At 37.7% G+C, this 17,301-nt stretch overlaps 1 protein-coding gene across 2 annotated transcripts in view; it reads right to left on the bottom strand.

Annotated features, from left to right (window-relative positions):
* Positions 1-17,301, bottom strand: part of PDE7B (phosphodiesterase 7B) — a 173,238-nt gene that overhangs the window by 21,743 nt on the left and 134,194 nt on the right. For both annotated transcript variants that reach the window (XM_027669981.1, XM_027669973.1), the window contains 2 exons: positions 14,163-14,246; positions 1,094-1,245 (listed from right to left, as the gene is read on the bottom strand). In XM_027669981.1, coding sequence (XP_027525782.1) covers positions 1,094-1,245; positions 14,163-14,246 — 236 coding nt within the window. The remainder of the gene's footprint in view (positions 1-1,093; positions 1,246-14,162; positions 14,247-17,301) is intronic.

Here is a 17,301-nt window from a genome sequence, read left to right as displayed (position 1 = left end):
TCAAACATCAGGCACCAAATGTAGCTGTACTGCATAAAATATCACTTTCACTTTTAACTGAGGAGGTTTTGAACTCAATACTAAAAATGTCTTCTAGATGGAGCTCAAAACAAGGAATAATATAAACCAAAAATAATGAAAATATTCCCTTTTACTACACAAATTCTTTATTGTTCTTTCATGTCCCCAAAATCAGTGTAAATTTACTTAGGTTTTTAATACAATGTATTAAAATCTTAGCTCTCATGGTGAATATGAGTTACAATTTGCTAAACAAACCAATAAGCAGGAATAGTTTTTATAAACTTACAGCGCTACTGTGAAGCCCACTCGGACATGCAGAAGAATCCATCATTACCACCATATACAGTGTTTTTACAGCTACATCAGTTCAGTTAAGAGACTGAGTCTGGACTAGCTGTATGACCTACAATGGCATATGTGTGAATGAAATATGCATTCACTCCCATCTCTTAGTTTATATTCAAACTCATTCTGGATTCTTCATTACTTTCCAACACCTCCCAGAGAACAGAAACTGCCTAGGCACATAATCCCAATGCCATCAGTTGTGCAAGTTCGTTAGAAAATACCATTCAAAGTGAGTATAAGAGCTGGAAAGTAATATAATTATATTTTGATCATTGTGAAGTTCTTTGCAGTGAATGTTCCGTTTCCTAGTCTTTGCCATTATGGAGGACTATTGTGGGTTGCCTAACAGGTTCCATACCAGCTGAGAGACATCTGGTTTTTTTCAAGTGGATGAATTAAATCCTGTGTCACGGCTGCACTTACTTAAATCAGTAACTTAGCCAGAGATCCTTCCATCCTTTAATAAATCCAGATTATAATTTCGGTTGTTGGAATCTGAAATGCTGAATACATTTAGACATTTTCTGGTTGCTTTGAGACCTGAGCCTTTAAAGCTGTAGCCATAAAAGAGGAATGGACAGTCTGTTTGCTGTGAGATGGGCATGTAATGTGGGTCATTTAAGAAAGATCACCCAAAAATTTGTTTATCCGATGACTGAAACAAAATTGACACTCTCTGTAATATTATTAAAGGAAATGGAGATCTGGAGACCTGTCTTACCCTTGCTTGCCCAAGGTAGTCCTCATCCAGTAGGTACAGAGAGGCTTGTGGTACAATTCCACGCAGTAACCTGGATGCATGGAAATACCTCTGGAAACTTAACAGTCTTTTCACTTTTTTCTTGGTGCCGATTTCCCCTGAGACTGTAGTATCTGTGGAAAGCAATCAGTATAGAAACCATGAAAACCAAGATGATGGATGACTTTAGCAATTATTTAATAAGAGAAATATCAAAACCTTTAAAATAGTGATAAAATAATCATAAGGTTTACGCTTCTTGCTGATCCACATGAAGGAGCAGTATTCAAATCACTGTACTTCAACATAATACATTTGTTTATTTGAGAAAGAAGGTACGTTCCAATAAAAAGAGTGCTAATGTAGCTCTTGGAAGATCTGAGTTTAGTACACTGCCTGCCACAGAATTCCACGTGATCCAAGCTAAGTCACTGGGTGGGCTGGGGAGGGTGTGATATATCACCTTAACTGTAGATGACTAGAGGAAGCCTAAATGACTAGGCAGAGTTAGGTACAGGAAAGTTGCACCTACTGTTCTGTGCCTGTTCCCTAGCTACACAATTGAAAATAACATTACCTCACAGAAGTGTCATTGGAATATATTACAAATTGCACAGCACTAGTAGATAAGGTCATCCTGGGTATAAAAACAAAAAAGTGACACCAAAAGAGACCTCAAAATACAGTTTGAAAACATAAATGTGTGCCCACTTTTGGAAAATGATACAAAAGAGAGAAAGAAGCAAGAATAGTTTAACAGTCCTATTGTATTGTCTGCTGTCCTTCCTACATATTAAGGCAAATCATAAATGAAGAAAATATTTTAGTTCTGCAATTAGGAAAGCAGGTATATTCAGAAAATACAAGTAATTCTGGTTACAAAACAGAATATGTTGTTTTCACTCAGTACCAGGATAATTCTAATTCCCTAATTCTGTATTAAGAGATTTTCATATAGGGCTAAATGTGACACAAAAACCAAGGCAGTTTTTATACAGTGATTAAATCACTAATTAGAGAAATTAAATTACCTTATTGTTAGCAAGAAAAATATGTAGGTTTTCTAAAACTCATAATGATTTAGGTAATTTCATCTGAATTTTTAACAGAAGCTCACATACAGTAATGGTGTTTTCCTTTTGACAATCTGGTGTAAGTTTCGGAAAAAGGGAGGACAGAAACTTCAACAACTGGTCAAAGGTCAATACAGTTTTATTTGTAAGACAAACCTGTAGGAAACCAAAAATTAAACACTCCTTTGAGAGAATAGTAATGATTTCTTGAGATAAGAAGCTCCATAGCAATTCACTGGATTCCAGGCTTAAACAAGAGATCATAAAAAATATCCATGAACTGAAGATGACTCTCTCTATTCTCTATTTTTCCATCTCCTCTCATGAAAAAACCCTGAATATTTGTTCTACTGTGAAATTAAAATATCACTTTATCTGCTGTTTTTACAACTACTGTTATTCTGAGAGGATTTTCAGAGAAGTAGTTAAGGTTTTTTTTGACCATTGATGGTTCAGCATTTGATTTGTCATACAGCAGATGTGCGAGCACATTCTGTAGCAAGTTTCTTCCTTATTAAGTAACCCAACAGCTATTGAGTGACACAAAGTCAGTAACATCAATAGAAAACATCTTTACATATTGAGTATCAATATAATTTCCATCAGTAAGTCTCATGGTTCTCATGGGCAGTCCAAAGACCCCACTGAGTTTTAACAATATAAAAGCACAAAATAATTTTATTGCAACTTGACAAGCCATGTGTTTTCCAGAATGCAAACAGTAACAATGCCACTACTGTACCAGCCTGAAGGTTAGGCTGTCATTTATGATGTGTCAGCACCTGCCTTAATTCTCTCACACGTTTTAAAAGCTGGAACGATTTCATGGCCCATTGAAGGAGTGACTAATGTAGGTGTGAACAGTTACCCAGTGGCAGTGACGTGTAGAGGAACCAGTAGACTTGGTTTTGTATTTCTTTTTACTTATACAGAGCTGCTATGAAATGGCTAGCATTTAGTTTAACTCCTGGACAACAAAGCACTCTTAAATTAAATTCATTTTTTAAACTTGTGTTAGCTGTTTCTCAACTTTCTAACTTTCATATATCCATCTTTGCCCCCAAATGGTCACTACTTTCAGGTAATAAGTTTAAATTTTTAAGTCCAAAAAACTTTACTTTTGTACATTGAAAATTAGTAGTTACTCCCACCAACTTTTATCTAAGTTAATTACTGAAATCATCACCTACACTCTCATAAACTGTCTTTAACTCGTACATATGGTTGCTGTGGATGATCTGAAGGTGGAGGTTTGGCCCAAGTCCCAACAAGGAGTTGTATGCTGGATTATGAAGAAGTGGTTGTTTTATCCTTTGGATTACCAGATCATTTTAGTAGCACAAATAATACTTGCCATAGCACAGACACATCAGGTGGAAACAAAGAACTTCTTATTATGAAACATATTTTCTGAATTTAACCATCAACCTTGCTACACATTGCTCTCAATTCAAATGTAGTCATCAGCAGACAGGTGCCTCTGAAACATGACTTGATGCTTCAGCTGAGCACTGTATTATGTAAAAAAGATTACCCACAATAATGTGTTGCTCTGTATTTTCATTCATAAGGGAAGAAGTTCATAATACCAATAAAGAATAGTAGAAAATGTATTTTCAAAACTGGGCTCTTGACAGAACAGCTTGAATCCCTCACTCCAGGCTATCCACATGCAAACTCTGGATGTTGACTTAAAAGAATATCATGTTCAAATCACATTCTTTGGGTCATTTCAGTAATAATCGATTTGTCTATGAATCACAGGACTAATCAGATGATTGCTATGACCCATGATAGATTACTTTGACATCCACATTAATGTACAGGTAATACCTTATTATGATGGTGTCTTGCATAAAACTGGACTAAAACCCTGCCCCTCTGAGCACAGCACACCTCAAACTAGTATAATCTCATCAGCATTTTCTCTTTCTCCTCCCAAGATCAGTGTCTAACAAAAAAGAAAAGCACAACCATATGAAATGGAGGCTGATTAAAAAAGAAGAGCAAAAGGCAAAACAGCCAAGAGCAAACAGTTAAATTCTGCCCTCAGCTCAGCAGTTGCACCTGAATCCCCCAGATGGGATCCACCAGCTGACACAAAAATCAAAATACAGTTTTAAGACGAAATTAAGGGTTTATATGAATGACTTTACAGTAACACACTGAACATATTACTTTATTGACAACTGTAAATTTCAGTTTAAATCATAAATATAAAATTTTGATGTTGACAAGTTATGATACGAGTCATACAGTGCCTCTAGGTTAAATTGTATTACAAAGTAAATGAACCAAAAGTACCACTGCAGATATCCCTGAACTTCAACTATGAAACTATGGGTACTGAAACATAGGCTATAGTATCTAGTTGCAAAGCTCACAGTGGAAGGATTTAGTAATTAAGTGCAATTTTGAAATGAACGTGAAAGACAAGCAAGAATGTCTTTTGTTTATACCCATAAAACTTCCCTTGAGAACTGTGTTTATCTCTAATCGTTGTAGCAACTTCTGAATGTTTTGTTTACCTAAAAAAACCTCCATTATCTGTATCTCTTAAAAGATGCCCATTCTCATATGCTGTGGAGTTACTGCCTAGCACAGGGGTTGGAGAAACTCTTCTTTGTATACTGAACAAAACTGTTGTGTGAATTACACAGACATCTTGTATGAATTACACAGATGTTTATAGAACTGTTTGTACAAGCATTTTTCACAAAATTCAACTTCTACCTTCAAAAGCCCAGGCAGCCTGAGCTCACAGTGTATCTCCTGATGTGTTTTAGCAGGCAACAGAAGTGGTTGCATTTTATTTTGAGTAATTTGATAGACACATCACGTTTATGCACAGCAGCAGACCATGGATGATGCCTGCATACTGCCCATGGCCCTCAAGAGGTTAATAAGCTACAGGAATCAATGGTTGCCTCTTCTCTCCTAACACAGTTCCTCCACTTACACAGATCTTCTCGCCTTAAAATGATCTACAGCTCACTACACACCAACCTCTGTTATTTCAGGGAAATAAGTTTCCTGCACTGGGAACTGCTACCAGTTTTCTTTCACATTTCTTTCATGCTGATGCACTAGTGCGTGCCCATGGGCAGCATGAATATAAAAATGACAGACGTTATGTTAACAATGGTGGAGTTAACATCCAGAAGTGATCACATAAATCAAATCTGGACAAGGATGTACTTAACTCTGCACCAGATATACATTACATTGTTACTGTTCTTTCAAAGCAAACAAACTTGGTTATGCATTTAAATAAAGCCTCTGAGTTTTACTTCACGGTATTGCCTTTTTTTTACTTTATTGCATCTCAGTGTACAATATGACTGGACAACAAAAGGTTTATTAATTTTCAAAAGCGAACTGATTCAGAAAGTGTTTTTTTCTCTTCTTTCCAAAAGGATGCAGAATAAATCAGGTCCTCAGGAAGCTGCCTTTGGCTCATACAATTTATAATACCTTTTCCCAGGATGCAAAGGCATTCCATGCACAGCCACTGTATGCCTGAAGAGTCAGGCAGGATTGGTAGAAAAGTACTGAAAATACCTGGAAGATAAGGTGAGAGGATGAGTCTTGGAATTTAAGGTCCAGACAGTTTGCAAACAGTGAGGACTCTGGGAAACAGTTTGTCTCTGGTCCTATACATTATGGAGATAATTTTCTGCATTGGTTCCTGGCTTGACAGCTGGTAAGACAGCTTTCCTTTAAGAGCCCAAGAGATGTGTAATTGACTTAGGAGGAATAATTGGTGTTTGTCTGGTTTTTTGTATGTAAAACCATGCCATTCATTTAGATCACCTGTACTGAAGTCTTGTTTGGCATATTCATTGCATGCTGGGTTGATGAATTTTTCTTATAAAGAAGAGTGCTTAGCACTGATGGTAGAAAAGAGTTGTTGTGCCTTCCTAATATCTTTTTAACATTATGGATTTATCATACTATCCAAAAGACAACAGCAGCATTACTAGGGGTAGCTGTACACAGGTACCTTACCGAGGTAATCTAAAAATTAATGACAAACTTAATATTTTAAATTTGAATTCTGGAGAAAGCACTGGCAAACTAGAAGAACAGAAAACCTCTTCTCTCTGCACTGTCTAGGCCTTCCTGACACGTTTCATCTCATAGTCCAAAGAGATTCAGAAAGAAAACACTGTAGTTTTGAAGAAAGGTCTGGGAAAATGCACAAAGCACCAGAAACCTATGTGGAAGGACTGTACAGTCTAGTGCAGAAGGACCAAGAAGCTCAGGTGAATATCCCAGCTGTACTTCCCAGTCATCTGTGGCTGATGTAGGAAACCGACAAACAGGTTTGATTCAAAAATATTAAGATTTTGTCAATTTTATCATCTGAATATACACTGGTCACTGCAACTGAGAAGACAGAGATGAACACCTTGCATTGTATCATATCTACAGATAAACAAGTGTTGTGCTGAAATCCTTGTAACTAGAAATCCTCATGACATTTCACAAACTATATGGAAATTCAAAGAAGTTGTGTTATAGACACTTCCGTTTTTATTTGCTTCTATAATGTTTAAAATATTCAAGTCAAGTTCCTTGACTTCTGATAAAATTCAATTTTAGAGGTCAAGTGCTCTCCGTTAGCTGCCACTATTCATATGGGTTGCAACTTTATTTTTTCACTTTAAAGGGGTAAACATTTTTTCAGCTAGGCAGAAGCTGTGAGAGTGAGATTCTGAACACACCAGAGAAAAGCAGAAAATTAGAAATATAACAAAAGAACTTTAAACTTTTCTGCTTTGAGTAAAAATTCCATTTATCAACCACAGGCACAAGTGCACAAAACCAATGCAGAGCCCTCTCTACAGAGGAGGTACTTGTGTGTTTCTTTGGCTAGTGTGAGAGGTTCTGAGACACCAACTTTCTAGGTCACCTTGCTTTGGAGCTTCCCCTCCTTTGCACCTCACTTGAAGTAATGGTGGCTTGTAACAGCTCCGTTTCCAAATCCTAAAGTTCCTGCACAATTGCTGACATCTTGAGGAACACTAGTCATGCAGTCTCCTCCCCATCCCAAAATATATTCTTTTTGATACTGTTTGAAAGAGAACACAGAATTTAAGAATTATGCTGATAATCCAACTTATATACCAAATAATCCTATTACACCAAGTTCTGGAGAAATTAGGGTTTCAAAGACCACTTAGGTAACAGAGTATTTGCCATAAAAACAGAAAGAGGAATAGATTAAATCCAAATTTAAGACTAATTTAGATGTGTTTCTCTTCACAATTTGCAGTCTTTGTTTGGGCCATCACTCATTTTTATGTAAACAAACATCTTGGCATCTTTTACTAAGCCTCCTCCAAGTTCTTAAGAAATGGCATGTTGAGTTCTCTTTTTCACAAACTTGTTACCACCACAATATGGACCTTGGCTTTGCCACTTCAATCTTTGTACAGTAGCACAGCCAGGACCTTTTCTTCGGAAAACTGCAAATGTTCTACAGCTGATTATAGTTTCTCTAACAGGAAATGGTACATCCCCTCCTCCTTTTCACTCCCCTGGAGAAAAAACAACATAACCTGTAATAACAGCAAACCCAACTTTCATTTATCATCTTAATGATCCCTTCTCCTTGTTCTTTCTTTTCCTCCGGTCATTTGGAAGGTATCCTTAGTGTTATCTTCAGTACATCCTTCCCTTTCCTAATCAGGGAAAAGAAGGTGGGGCAGCAGAATGGGTCATTTGGAAACTTTTAAAGGCATGTTCTCAGTTAACTGAATCCCAAATCTGTACTAAAAAAATAAGTTACAAACGTGTAATCAGGTCAGTGTTCGCTAAGACTTTGTGTGTGAAACTCATCTAGGTTTTATGTTTGTTTTGCTCTCATGAGTTCTCCTGAAGCATTCATAACCCAAATTGATGCATTTTACTAGCATATAAGGGCATGTGCATCAATCAGTTTTACATTCTGTGTTTCATTTTCTGCAAATGTAGAATTAAAGCTAAACAAGGAGCATGAATGGCAGGAAGTAGAATATACTTTTCAATCAAACCTTGTTATTAAATTTTGCAGATAGCAGCACTTGCAAAAAAAACTTAAAAATGCAAACACCACCACAAAGAAAAAAAAACCTTTGCTAATATTTGATGAAAAGGGTGAACTCAACTGAATTCCAATGACAGGAAGAATTTTTTAATATGGTGTCAGTAGGAAAGAACAATTTTGGTGCTAAAACATTAAAAGAATTCTGATTTCTCTTCCTTGAACAGGTAACTGATAGCAAGGCCACAGGCTGACCAGCTCTGGAAATGTTCTTCCCATTCAAACCAGACACAAGCTAACCAATTAAGAAGCCCACGTGTCATAGGATGTTGATGAGTATCTTAGGGATGTGCTTATCCATAAGGAACTAAGGGAGATATTATGTAGAAATAATGCAGACCTCATATGATCTCTCCCTTTCTAATTTAATAACCATCTGGAACTTCGGACTCATCTCCACCGGCTGGGTTGGGATCCAAGTAATCCAATCAGCCCTTGAAACTTCCTCACAAGACTTTTAATGTCCTAATTTAACCTGGGTAAGAAATACCTAAAAAGGCATCTCTCACTCCCACTTCTTTTTCTCGCCAACAGCAACAAAACAAGACAGTTAACCAAACTCTTTTTAACCTCACTCAATTGGGTTCAGGTTACTTGATGGCTCAGTTTTGGGTTGGCGGTTGTGGTTAAGTTTTATTTTCCCTGGAGATGGGCCCTACCTGAAAGCCCTGGAGTGTTCAAAATCCAAACCCAAAAATGAATGCAAATTTTGCAATGGACCCTTCTGGAGACAGGCAGAAACCACAGATTCAAATGTCCACAGACTTTGGTTTTCTGAGATGGAGACTTCTTTGTGACTTCATATCTTCCCTTACTAATCCTGACAACACTTTTCATTTCTCCAATACCTAATTCATCACATGCCTGAAAAGTGTGTGATGAATCCATTTTATTTGGAAACAAACTGAAAAACAGAGTATTTTGCTTGACTCAGATATCAAATTAAGGACAGAGACTGAATGGTATTAATATCACCATTTATCACCACCCTGTGCTAAAAGTATATTATCTATACTAAAGTAATTTGCCAAGCTAAGCTTAAAGCAGGTGAGGTTCTTTTGGAATCAACTTTTGCCTGCATGACAACACCAAGATCCTAGGTAATACAGACACATGCCTTTGGAGATTCTACAGAGTTGCTTTGACATTTTATATATATTTTCAGATCCCACTCTGTGTTCCTGTTGTGCAAGGTGTAAGAAAACAAAAATCTTTTTGGACGTCACGATTTGGGTATAGAGACTCCACTTTGCAGGTCACATACTACATCCTTTCCCTTTCCTTGTTAACTTTCCTAGATCAATATATACAGAAGTGAATTAAATATAGTCAATTAAAGGCTTATAATTTTGTCATTTGCAAGCAAAAATTCAATCCAGAGAAAAGCTTAGCATAAACAAGATGGGAACTGGTGAATCACTGTTTAAGTCTGAAGAATCTCCTTGCCTTCTGACTTAAAAGCCTGACAAGCAAATTTGTAAATAATAAGTTACTCATCTCAGCTCTAAACTATGTTATTTTGTTACTCTCCTTAATTGACTGTGGCAATAAAACAAAATGTCTAACATAATTGAGTAGGGTGAGGTCCTGGTTATTGCTGCATGATTACCTGCAAGACTAGATTTATCATAAGGAATTCCCTCAAACCTCTGCTTAACACAATGAAAAAATGTACCATCACAATCATTAACAAAACGCATCATGAGATAATGAAATCTATTTTAATAAATACATATTAGTCAGTGGTGGGATCTGGTTCAGTGACTCACTGAGTAACCTTGTGAATTAGAGAACTAAATTATTGCTTACCATAGCTATGCTCCTTTATTTCTCAAATCTAAACTATACTGTGCTAAAAGGAAAATGGGAATAATTTTCACTGTAGAAGTGTTTCAAATTCTAAGTTATTACCCGCAAATATTCAATTTAACTCCTTTTCTGTATTGTGAACACAATAAGGTTCGCTTAATTCATAGAAATGCAGAAGTGCCAATGAAGTGCCATCATTAATTTCAAGCTGCATTAGGTTCAGTTACAAGCTTGAGCACCAAGTTCGGAGTCAAACTTTCCTAAAATTTGTAAGGTTTGGTTTGGAATCAATTTTACATCATTTATACATTGCATTCAGCTGCTAGAGGGCACCTAACACTTGCCTATTCCATCCTTACTGCTTCTGGAAAGTAATTTTCTAATGCTAAGTCTCTTCTTCTACCACTACCTTATTTGCCTGAAGAGGAAACCCTCACTCTACTTTCCTATAAACCTACAGGGCTGGGCAAAATTTCTTCTCTTTTAAAAAGGTTATGAGTTTGTAAAGTCTGATACTTGTTCATTAAGCATCCTAGTGAACCTGAAGCCTCAGGTCTGTCATGCTGAGCTTATTTTTTACTGGGAGTTATCAGTGGCCATCAAGAGTAGGTGCTCTGCTTGCCATATTGCAGCAGGATGGAAGAAGGGACGGTCCACTTATCTCCTGGGGAGTCTTCACAGAGGGCTGACACCAAGCATCAGCTGCTGCAGCTTTCCTGTGGGAGAGGAGTTGCTGCACAGCTTCCCCTCAAGCTTCTGGCTCAATACCATCAATCCAAATGAGTATCTGGTAGGTCATGCAGGTCCCTACAAGTTGCAGGGACTCACTCTAGAAAATGAGGGAAACAACTGCTCCTCACAATACAGAACCTAGGTGTTCTTGGTGACACAGGGATATTCTACATTTAGTGTGGTATTCCAGAGTCATCTTAAGAGTCCCCAAATCCACTGGTGCAACTATGCCTAGGAAAGCTCGCAACGAGGCAGAGAAAAGACAGGAAGACACTAAAACCCTACATCTCCTTCAGACAGGATCCTGCAAAATCCTCACGGTCCTGACAGCCTGGCACAGACAAGGTGCAGTAACACTAACTTTCTATATATTGCAGGGATGCACTAAAAGCATGTGTAGATGGCATCACAGACATTAGCTCAAACAGCAAGAAGCCAACATAAATCCAGTTGGCTTTGATTAAGGCTATAGAAGATCCCATTTTCAGAGAGCAGGAGGTTTTTCTATCCAAAAAGACTTAATGGTGTCTTAAGTTACACAGTGACTTTACTGCAGGAATCCAGAAAAAACCAAAAGATATGGTCTAGTGAGTGTTAACCCTTATTAGACATAGAAGGGAAAAATCCTCTAGTTTGACTGAATCTGCAAGTTTGCTAAAAGAAGTTACATTTTAGTAAGCTTTAGTCTGACATTAAGTATCAATGTCCTGTACTTTTAATTTAAAATGTCAATTTTCATAATGAATGTCAACTTCGTTCAAGAATGAGCTTCAGTGTTTTCCCTTGCTTTAAAACAAGGCTGGTACTGTTATTTGGAATAGTTTTTTCAGATGATAGAGGGAACAATCACTATTCAAGCCCAGCTTATTAGTGAGAGATTGGAGTAATGTTTATGTTGCATTTTTTTATAATTTCTGAGGATATTTCCCATAAAATATTCTCTGCCTCATCCCTCTGTTACTCTAACAGCTTTCAGTATACAGTTGCTGCCCCCAAACAAATACAACATGGTGACAAAATTTTACTGCAAGTATTAGTTAGGCACTTTTCAAAAAAAAGTCTGCAGTAGTAACATTTTTATCTATCTCTTTTTGATAGGATGTGCAGCACCATGGTTTTTGCTGCTTGTATGGTATGCACAGTAGAATTGGGTTTAACAGACAGATGCAGATGAACAAATAATATAAAAGCCTGTTTACTTCTGGTAAAACATGTCTGCATGCTCTGACACTGAGCATCTTCGTTCACTTGTACATTTACTTTACATTTACCAAGTGAGTCAGGCCCAGTGCACTTGCCATCTATAAAATCAGTAGTCAAATGTCTAGAAATCTCACTTCATTTTGTACTGAAAAATTAAGCCAACACTACCCTTTAGATAGAAAACAGTAAATACGTAAAAACCTGAAAACAGTGAGAAATCCAAAATCAGGATCACTGCTTTTCCTTACACAGATTTCAGATTATGGAAAAGCAGTAAAAAGAGTAAGTCAGAGGTCTCCATGACAGAGAGCACAGGAACACAAAACCCCAGGTGCCCCACCTCTGTCAGACCAGAGGCGTACACACAAAGAGGCATCGCTTTTAAGGTCAGTAATCATGGTAGAGGGGTTATGTGGAGGGCCCTGCTCCTTGCATGAACAAAGACTGAGTATTCACCAGTACATCCCTCACCACAGATGTCTCCCTAGACAGCCCATGGAAAGCACCAGCATTTCCCAGAAGCTGACAGGATCTGAAAGATGGTAGGATTCATCTACAGGGGATAAAAGTGAAAGTGCTATTGCCAGAAAAAAAATCTGGAAAATTTTTGCTTTCTTTAACCATGGAGAGGAAAGAACACATGAATGGAATTTTAAATAATGTGTATGTATCAAAATAAAAAAGAAATAATTAATTTAGTCACACTTGTGTGACTCTACTTCACAAATAAAAAGAAGTGCTTTATTTTCTCTCAGTCTATAAGGGCATGACCAGTACTATTTCCCACTAGCCTAAACTGGGTTTTCCTTCATGTTTTTCAATGGTGAGTCAGGACTAAATTATCCTCAAAGCTCTGCTTAACCAGTAAGTTATTCCCTTTGTCCTGGGAAAAATGATGGACCCATCTTACCCCTGATGTCTTTCTACCTCAGCCATAGCAAACCCTCTGATGGTCTTATGACCCAGAAAATACCTTCTATCAGTCTTACTGATAGCAGCACTTTGATGGGTGGCAGTAACTTTGCCAGCATGCAAGAATGCATTCCATCAGAGCCCAAGTCCTCCCCTTTCTAGTAGCTCCTCTTTACTCCTGACTTCCAGCCAGCCCTCCCACTCTGTGGTGGGCTTCCTCCCTGCTCACTGCCACCCTCTTCCCTTTCCCTTCCCCAGGCACCCAGAAACAGATTTACAAAAAGCAGAATCGAAACTCCAGTTTGATAATTAATCTTTAATGAAAAGCACAATCTCTAGAAGCTTAAAAGTGTCATCCCTAAAACTGTTGTGAGTTTCAATCTGTTTTGATGAAGACAGTGAATAACATTTTTTTTCAAAGGTTATAGAGAGGGGTCTGTACAGTACACAAGGATAAATCAAGATCTGCCTGTGCCTTAACACTGAAGTTAACACAGCATCCAGGTTGAATGCTACAGGGACCTAGACTAAGTGGTCACTGGTTTTTTATTTTTTTTTTTTTTTTTACACACTGCCTAATGGGTTTGCATCAGTATAGAGAATACATCAGGTAAAAAAAACCCAACAGGGTCTTGATTTATTCTTTTTCTTTTTAGATTTGCCCTTCTTTATTTACAACAGTGGCAAAATAACTTCAATCAAAATGAGGTTAAGATTATTTTTAACAGATGTTCACTGCTGGCCTGACCCAAAATCCATTGACGTCAATGAGAAGACTCCATGGGGCTTTGGATTGGGTTCTAATTGTTGGAAAAATTAATGTTATTGTAAACCACTGGTCAGCGCTGTCACATGGTCCCCTTCTGTGCCAATTCTATATGACCGGATAACAGACTCACATAAATCTGTTCCAACTGTTGTCTAAGAGGCTAAAGGACACAGCGGTTTATCTTTTTAATTCTGAACCACCCCCTCTCCCCCCGCTCAGCACACCCCATGGCCCTACTGTATTTACACTTGATGGATTCAGCATTATGGACACTATTCATACAATCAAAACACTTCACAGCCAAACGCTGGATGGGAATAATAGAATTACTAATGCTGAGTGTGTGAAGACAGCTGAACTACAGATACGTACGAGATGAGATACTTTTTGGTTCATATACTTAAAACAGAGATTTTTAGGGTTTTTTTAATTTAAATACAGACCTGAAGAAAGGGTTGCACTTACTGTTAAGAAGACGGAAGTCTATAAATGGGTAGGAGCCACGGCGCTCAGAGAGAACCCCTGTCTGACCTCTCACCCGTGCATCTCCTGCAAAACACAAAATCCCCAGAGATATTAGGAGGGACAGCTGTCTTTCTCTGCTGTTTAGATCTAAATCTATTTTTTGTACAAAGTGATGACGTTACACTCCTCCACTGGGAAAACTAAGGTCCAAAAATGATCTTCCATGGCATCCCTGAGTAACTGGGTAAAGCACTACAGCTGATCCTCTTAACAGAACAAAGACACAAAAAACCCTTCGTTGTTGGCTGGGATGAAATGATACAATATTATCCTATTGAACAGCTTCTTGCCCAGCAAGCAGACTCTCACTGTTTCAGGAGTAGTGCAGAGGTCTGTTTTTTCCCAGGCAAGAACAGTTGAACTCTGACTGTCATGGCATCACACACAAAGGTCTCAACCCTGGACTAGGCTCACAATCCAACTGACTCCCAAAGTTGTGGGACTGGTCTCAAAATCATTAGGTGATGAAAAAGTCCCCCCAAAAGAGTACAAAGATTGTTTTTAAGGTTATGTGGTTTGGGTGTTGTGGGGTTTTTTTTTGCTTGATTGTTTGTTTTTGTTTTACTTTCTGCTCTTTGAGCATTCCAGAAAATGTAAGCCTTCTCCTCAAACACTGCAGCTGCTCTATGTAAGTGAAACCTGATGTTCTTAGATAAGCATTACTCCAGAGCTTTAGGGTACATATTCAAATATGATAAAGTGACAAAACAATACTAAGAATTAGTATTGCTAGGCAATTTAGATTGATTAGTTCTTGACCTAAACTGTGTAATATTGATGAAATAGGCAAAACTAATTTAAGGAGAAAAATGCTCTTCAGGATGAGTAAGAGTTACAAAACCTCTCTCCAAGTAAATAGAAAGTAGTGGGAAGCAGATGTAACTTTTATATTTCCAAAACTTTAAATAGTGCACTGCAATTGTTTCTTTACAGACAATTAACAAGACCAAAATATTAAAAATTCTTAAATAAGATGAAGTCTGGAGATTTTAGAGGTTCTAATTAGAGTACTCTAGTTCTTCATTATACCAGTTCCTCTTCTACAGAAACAGAGGCCACAGTGTTGAAAGCATACCCTCTGCACGTCCTCACACAGCTCTCACTGTAGTTCTCTCAAAGTTTGCAATGAAATTGTGAATTAGTTAGTTTGAATTGTCCTTCCTCCGATATACAAATATAGCATCTCAACAACAATAATTTAAGAATTTGGCTGCTAGTCCTGGCCTCTACTGCTTGTGTTTAAAAACAAGAAAACATCTTGGAGAGTAAAAGAAGGACCTAGTTAGATGCTGTTATTTTTTTCTATCTAATGTTCGCTTTAAATATGCTTACAATTATGTTTAAGGGAAGAAAGCCAAGTAGAATTATTAAGGTAAATATCTGAGGTGGAGAAAAACTTCCATGCCTTCTAGGGGTCCTCAGAGGTATGAAAGAAATATGAGTGTGCATGCAAATTAAGAATATTTCAAACACGGTCACTTTTGATTATAAATACAAATCTATATTCTCTCACCCTTTCGCTTAGCATTTTTGTTTCCAGAGACAGAACATGTGTTCCTTGTTCTCAGCTCCTGCTTGCCAACCCCTCACTCTAAGGAACCAGTTCAAAACAACTCAAGATGTTGTTGACCCCACTTACCCCTTCTGATAGCAGAGGCAGCAGGTGCAAACCTCTACCTACTCGTCAGCTGTTCCACTTCAAAGGTATGATAATACCATAGGTCTACCTTCATCAGCAGTTTAAAATTACATGCAACTTGTGGCAATGAAGGTATATGAACATATTTCCCTGCAATCCTCGTGTTAAAGGGCAGAAGGGTGGAGCAAATAGCTGGAGACTTTGTAAAACACCAAAGCAAGATTCATCAGCACCCATGTGCCAGAGCCCCATAAAGCAGCACCCAGACTTAAAAGCATTGCTCTCTGTCACAGGTAGCCTCATCAGATTAGCTGGTGTGTGCAGAAAGAGTAAGAATGGCAAGCATATGGTACACATTATATAGACTCAAAAAAATTAGGCAGGCTTGAGCCTGTTACTAATACAGGCATCAGCAAATTAAGAACGAGTGTAAATTCAGAGCATGCCTTGACCAAGGCTTTTGTTTTTCTGTAGGCACCAATGAATTAACAGGAAGCAGCAAATAGTCCCCTGCATTAACACACTGATAAACGTGTCACTTGTGACTAAATCAACAGATACTTTCAAAAAAAGAGAGAAATTCAAACTCCAAAAATCTGAAAAAAAAAATCCATGACATATAATACTGTAAACCCAGAAAGACTGATTTTTCTCTTTCGACATGAAATAATATATCTATTAGATCAAGTGAGGTACCACATTACTAGAGAGTAACAAAATCATACACAGTTACATATCGAAAGATTGCCTAACTCTGATCTCAACAGTATGACCCCAGATCTTGGAGAAGAGAACACTAAAGGTAGGTAGACAACTGGAACATGGAAGAAAACACAATGTGGGCTTACCAAAAGTAAACCATACGACACACTTAATTACCTCGAACAAAACAGCTAACTGTTAGACAAGAGGGAAAAATTCAATACTGTAGCGCAATTCAACCATGTGGACTTTGTCAAACACATAAGAGAAGGCAAGAGATGAGTACAAAAATTGAAGTTTGAAAATACTAGAAAATAACAAGGTGCACTGAAAGGAAACCTTTTCTTGGGAACTCCATGATCTTTAGAAAACTCATACTGGGAATGGTCCTAAAGATTTTTTATTGATGATCTTGACAAAGAATTAGAAAAGCACTAGCAATACTTGATGATAACACAAAGCTGAGAGATAGTGGGTACGTAGAGCTAAAACTATTTTAAATAAAGTTCACTACTACTGTCACCTTTTCTGCCCCAAGTGCTCTGTGGCCCAGCTACCTGCCTCTTACTGGTAGTCCAGCTTCCTCTCATGGTGTTGCTGATGTTTCACATCAAACTAAAGACTGGTCAACTCAGACACCTACGTACACTATCCAGACAAGCAATTCCAGCAAAGAGAGGGAAAGCAAGGGAGGTAATGATGCCATTAGTAAGAAATGTGAATGAGTTTTACTTAACT

Source organism: Corapipo altera, unplaced genomic scaffold (assembly GCF_003945725.1).
Source record: "Corapipo altera isolate COAL_440 unplaced genomic scaffold, ASM394572v1 2b, whole genome shotgun sequence".
NCBI classification, from domain to species: Eukaryota; Metazoa; Chordata; class Aves; order Passeriformes; family Pipridae; genus Corapipo; species Corapipo altera.
The sequence above is the reverse complement of the archived record's forward strand: the minus strand, read 5'-3'. Positions and strand labels throughout refer to the sequence as shown.